Raw genomic sequence first — 4,150 nt, 5'->3', positions numbered from 1 at the left:
GCAGTTAAAGCACTTAAAGCTTTGCCACTCAAAGCAGTTCTGCTTCTATGTTTGTCTCCACACACCAAATTTCCCCTCCCACAGCATCTCTTATGGGAGCCGAGAGGGAACTTCCCTCTCCCCGAATTTCAGGCTCCCGTTGGCAGTCCCCTCTGGAAATCCTCTGGCCAGAGTGAGACCGGGGAGACCGAAAGGCCGGGAACAGCACAGGGACTCCCCAGCGGTTTCCTTTCTTCTCGCTATCATTTTGGTGCAAAAGTTATTGCTCGTGTGACTCCCCCACAAAATCATAAATGAAGTGGATTAGGCGATTACACCACCACAGACAAAATTCCACCCTCATAATCTCCTGTTGGCCCCTAAGCTGCCAGACTTTCCCATTTTACCTCCTTTCTATTTTAAACCTGAACTCTTAATGCCTGGCAGGAGCCCATCACCCCTGAGCCTCATTGGCTGGGGGGGGGATTTGCTGGGTACTTAAATGTCACCCTCTTGTCTGAAGAGAGCTTCGAGATGTGAATTTTCCTGCGGAGAGGTGTCTCTTGAGTCCACCACCGCTGACTTGGGACAGCCCATGCACAAGGCACTTTGGTTTTCCCCGATACCGTGCTCCCTGCAGTGCTGAGGACATTTGGACTTTAAAGGCAAGAAGAATTGAAAAGAAAGCCCTCAGATTTCAGCAAACATCCATTTTTGGCTGCAAAGTGACCAGCACCTGGTGTGGAGATGGGGAACATGGACGGGAAAGCCGTGGAGGAGCTGAGCACCACCGAGTGCCACCAGTGGTACAAGAAGTTCATGACGGAGTGTCCTTCTGGCCAGCTCACCCTCTACGAGTTCAAACAGTTTTTTGGCTTGAAAAACCTGAGTCCGGCAGCAAACAAATACGTTGAGCAAATGTTTGAGACGTTTGACTTTAACAAGGTAAATATTGTCCGTCCCGCGCAGCCCGTGCCCGGCCGGCTGGGCTTACGTTTGACTTTAACAAGGTAAATATTGTCTGTCCCGCGCAGCCCGCGCCCGGTCGGCTGGGCTGTGCTCCCTGCGGGTGGGTTTGGGTGGATGCAATAAATGGGTGTTGAAATATGGGTGGGCTGATCCTCCGTGGCCTCATACATTGTAAGATCAGTTCTAGAAGGTGAAAAATGTCAGCAGAACCTCCTCACCTGCTGGCTGTTCTGGGAGAAAATAGACTTCTCCCAGAATCGATATTTTCCTTGCAATTTTAAATGATTAAAATAGCGGGGGTTTATCTGCTGGTCTGTAATCCCCTTAAAATGAAGTGTGCTTTCATCCTTAAATATCGAATGTTGTGACAGTAAGGAACAAGCGAGCGGCGTGAGAGCAGGAGCTGCATTCATGCAGAAGCAGCGAGTTCCCCAGCCACGCCGCATGGCACGAGCTCCGGTTTGCAGAACAGACTGGGTTTGGTTTTCTATTGTTTTCAATTATAAATGGATTGCAGTCTCATTGCTTTTATTACCTGTGCTCAATCCCATACGATAAGAAGTTCGAGCCCTTTGTTCCCTGTGGAGAGGTTTGCACCTGGGGCTGTCGCTGTGCCGGAGCCCGGAGCGGGGCCATCCCGCTGGAGCCGGGCATTCCCGCAGCACCGGCCGGGTTCAGAGTGCTGGTTCCCAGCTCAGGAGCAGCACCAGAGAAGCAGATGGATGCTGTGGCTCTGAGAGGAAACAACACCTTCCTTTACCTGCAAATGATTTGAATTTGTACCTCATGTGAATGAGGAAAATATTTTATGGCAACCCGAAAGGCTTAGTGGGCTTAATCCCACTGAAAATAACTGTGCCTTGGCCTTTACCTGCTTGCTGCCCCGTGTTTGAATGCATGCCTGAAAAGGGAATTGATGTACAAGAAATCCTGCTGGGAACAGGGCTCAGCAGCTATTTATACCTAATCTGGCCCCTGCCGCGGTGGGATAAAGCAGATGATCCCCTCTCACAGCAGCCCCGTGGTGCGGTGGCTTTGCTCATTGACAAAACCCCGGTTTGTTCGCTGACGAAGGCTGCTCATGGCTTGTGATACCTGTCATCGCCCTTCCGAGGGCTCTGTGCCGTCGAGGCACTCTGGGGTGGGCACTGCACAGTTTATCAAATGGCGCGGTGACCGTCACGGGGCCATGTCCAGAGGCTGGTGGCACCTGAGCTCAGCCCAGCAGCTTTGCTCCAGTGCCATAATCCTGCCGTCTGCGGGTCCAGCTGACCGTCTCTGACGCCGTGGTGTGAGCTGGTGGTGGGCACACAGCTGGGAGGAAAGTCCAAGATGAGGCTGTTTGTGCTTTTGATGTGATCAAATGTTATCAACACATAACAGCTCTGAAGGGATCAACGCGGAGCCCTCGCTGTGGGGTGCACTGGCTTTACCTGGGGGTGTGCAGGGGACCCGCACCCGGCACCTCGCCTGTGCTCCCCAAGCCCCTGCTCCCAGGGTGGTGGCCACACGCCAACGTCTCCCAGTGGGGACTTAGAAAAGCGACCAGGAAAATCACTGAGTGCCTGACTCCCTTCAGTCTCACCTCGCTTCTCACCTTCTGCTTTCAGGACGGCTACATCGATTTCATGGAGTACGTGGCAGCTCTGAGCCTGGTCCTGAAGGGGAAGGTGGACCAGAAGCTGCGATGGTATTTCAAGCTGTACGATGTGGACGGGAACGGCTGCATTGACCGGGGAGAACTGCTGAACATCATCAAAGTGAGTGGGCTCAGCTTCCCTCGCAGACGACGGTTATTAAACGTGGGCAGACAGAAAGGCTGTAACAGGAATATTCCAACCCGAAAGCCAACTCCCTGGTAAATGAGCAGGCACTGGCCAAACCTGCTGCTTGTCCTCTGCCCATCCTCCCACCAGGCTGGCCAAGCTGGCCGGACCCGTCCCGAGCACCCCACACCCCTCACGGCACTGGCACGCTCCGACACGCAGCAACCCCTCGTCTTCCCCTTGCAGGATGTTTAACCACGTCCACTGAAACCAGGCTGAGATAAGCACCTGAATTTAATCTAAGGCTTTTCAGAGGTGAACGGCTCCTGGCTTATCCCAGCATGCCCGCTTAATCTGTTAATGCATTGATTGCCTTTTTATGTGATTTTAATCTCCAGGTTTTCAGAAAGGACTTATTCCTTTCAGAACCTAACTGCCTGCAAAAGTTTGTCCCCTCATGTCTGGTCACCTAGCCACTTGTACCGATGGACGCACAAAGCTGCACAACGCTCTAATTGTCCTCTGTGTCCTTCTTTCCCTGCAGGCTATTCGAGCGATCAACCGGTGCAACGAGACGATGACAGCTGAGGAATTCACAAACATGGTGTTTGACAAAATCGATATAAACGGAGATGGTGAGGAACCTTCTTGTGCAATGCCAAATACTGCTCCCGCTGCCCCCCTCCCCGCAGTTCAGCCTGCCAGAGCAGTCCCAGGTGCTGGATGTCCCAAAACACCGGGACATGGGGAGAGCTGGCAGAGAGCGGCTCTCCGGAAAGGTTTAACTCCCTGTCCCCTCCGTGGGCTGCAGCCGGCCCGAGGTGACACTGTGAACTGTCCCCTGTCACGCTGGCAGGGTGGGGATGTGCGTGGGGTCTAGCTATGATGGGGTTTGGCGTGCACGATACACAGACCTGAGACCCCAGGAAGGGTTTGGTTTTCCTGCGAGGCTGCTCTGAGGATGCTGGCAGGGGGAGGACAAAGGCTGCAGGACCTAACAGAGCTTTTCTGGCCGTGCTCTTGCAGGCGAGCTCTCCCTGGAGGAGTTCATGGAGGGCGTGCAAAAGGACGAGGTGCTGCTGGACATCCTCACCCGCAGCCTGGACCTGACGCACATCGTCCAGCTGATCCAGAACGACGGGAAGAACCCGCACGAGCCTGAGGAGGCGGCGGAGGAGGAGGAGGTGGCTGAATAGGCTCCTGGATGCCTTCCCTTCATCTCTGCTTTTTCCCCTCGCATTACTAAAACAAAAGGCGGTGTGGTTGTGGGAGCTGGTGAGCTGTCCCGGTGCCAGTGCCACCAGCAATAGACTGTCCCAGCAGCAGCGCAGGGACCAGGACCTGCTCCGGAGGCACCGCTGCCCTGGGAGAGGGTTTGGGGGACCCGGGGCTCCCAGGCACTGCCCTGCCCAGCACAGCCACACCAGCCAGTGAGA

At 54.4% G+C, this 4,150-nt stretch overlaps 1 protein-coding gene across 1 annotated transcript; it reads left to right on the top strand.

Moving 5' to 3' along the window:
• The first annotated feature begins 726 nt into the window (after window positions 1-726).
• GUCA1A (guanylate cyclase activator 1A (retina)) lies at window positions 727-3,910 on the top strand. Its single transcript, XM_010082717.1, has 4 exons — window positions 727-924; window positions 2,559-2,708; window positions 3,259-3,349; window positions 3,741-3,910. The coding sequence occupies exons 1-4, from the start codon at window positions 727-729 to the stop codon at window positions 3,908-3,910; spliced, it is 609 nt and encodes a 202-aa protein (XP_010081019.1).
• Window positions 3,911-4,150: the final 240 nt, after the last annotated feature.

Source organism: Pterocles gutturalis, unplaced genomic scaffold, assembly GCF_000699245.1.
Source record: "Pterocles gutturalis isolate BGI_N339 unplaced genomic scaffold, ASM69924v1 scaffold1445, whole genome shotgun sequence".
NCBI lineage: Eukaryota > Metazoa > Chordata > Aves > Pterocliformes > Pteroclidae > Pterocles > Pterocles gutturalis.
This window is presented reverse-complemented; position numbering and strand designations above follow the sequence as displayed.

Coding starts and splice junctions, on each gene's coding strand:
- GUCA1A (XM_010082717.1), top strand. CDS start 727: ATGGGGAACATGGACGGGAAAGCCGTGGAGGAGCTGAGCACCACCGAG. Junction 925..2,558: donor AGACGTTTGACTTTAACAAG/GTAAATATTGTC, acceptor TTCTGCTTTCAG/GACGGCTACATCGATTTCAT. Junction 3,350..3,740: donor AATCGATATAAACGGAGATG/GTGAGGAACCTT, acceptor GTGCTCTTGCAG/GCGAGCTCTCCCTGGAGGAG.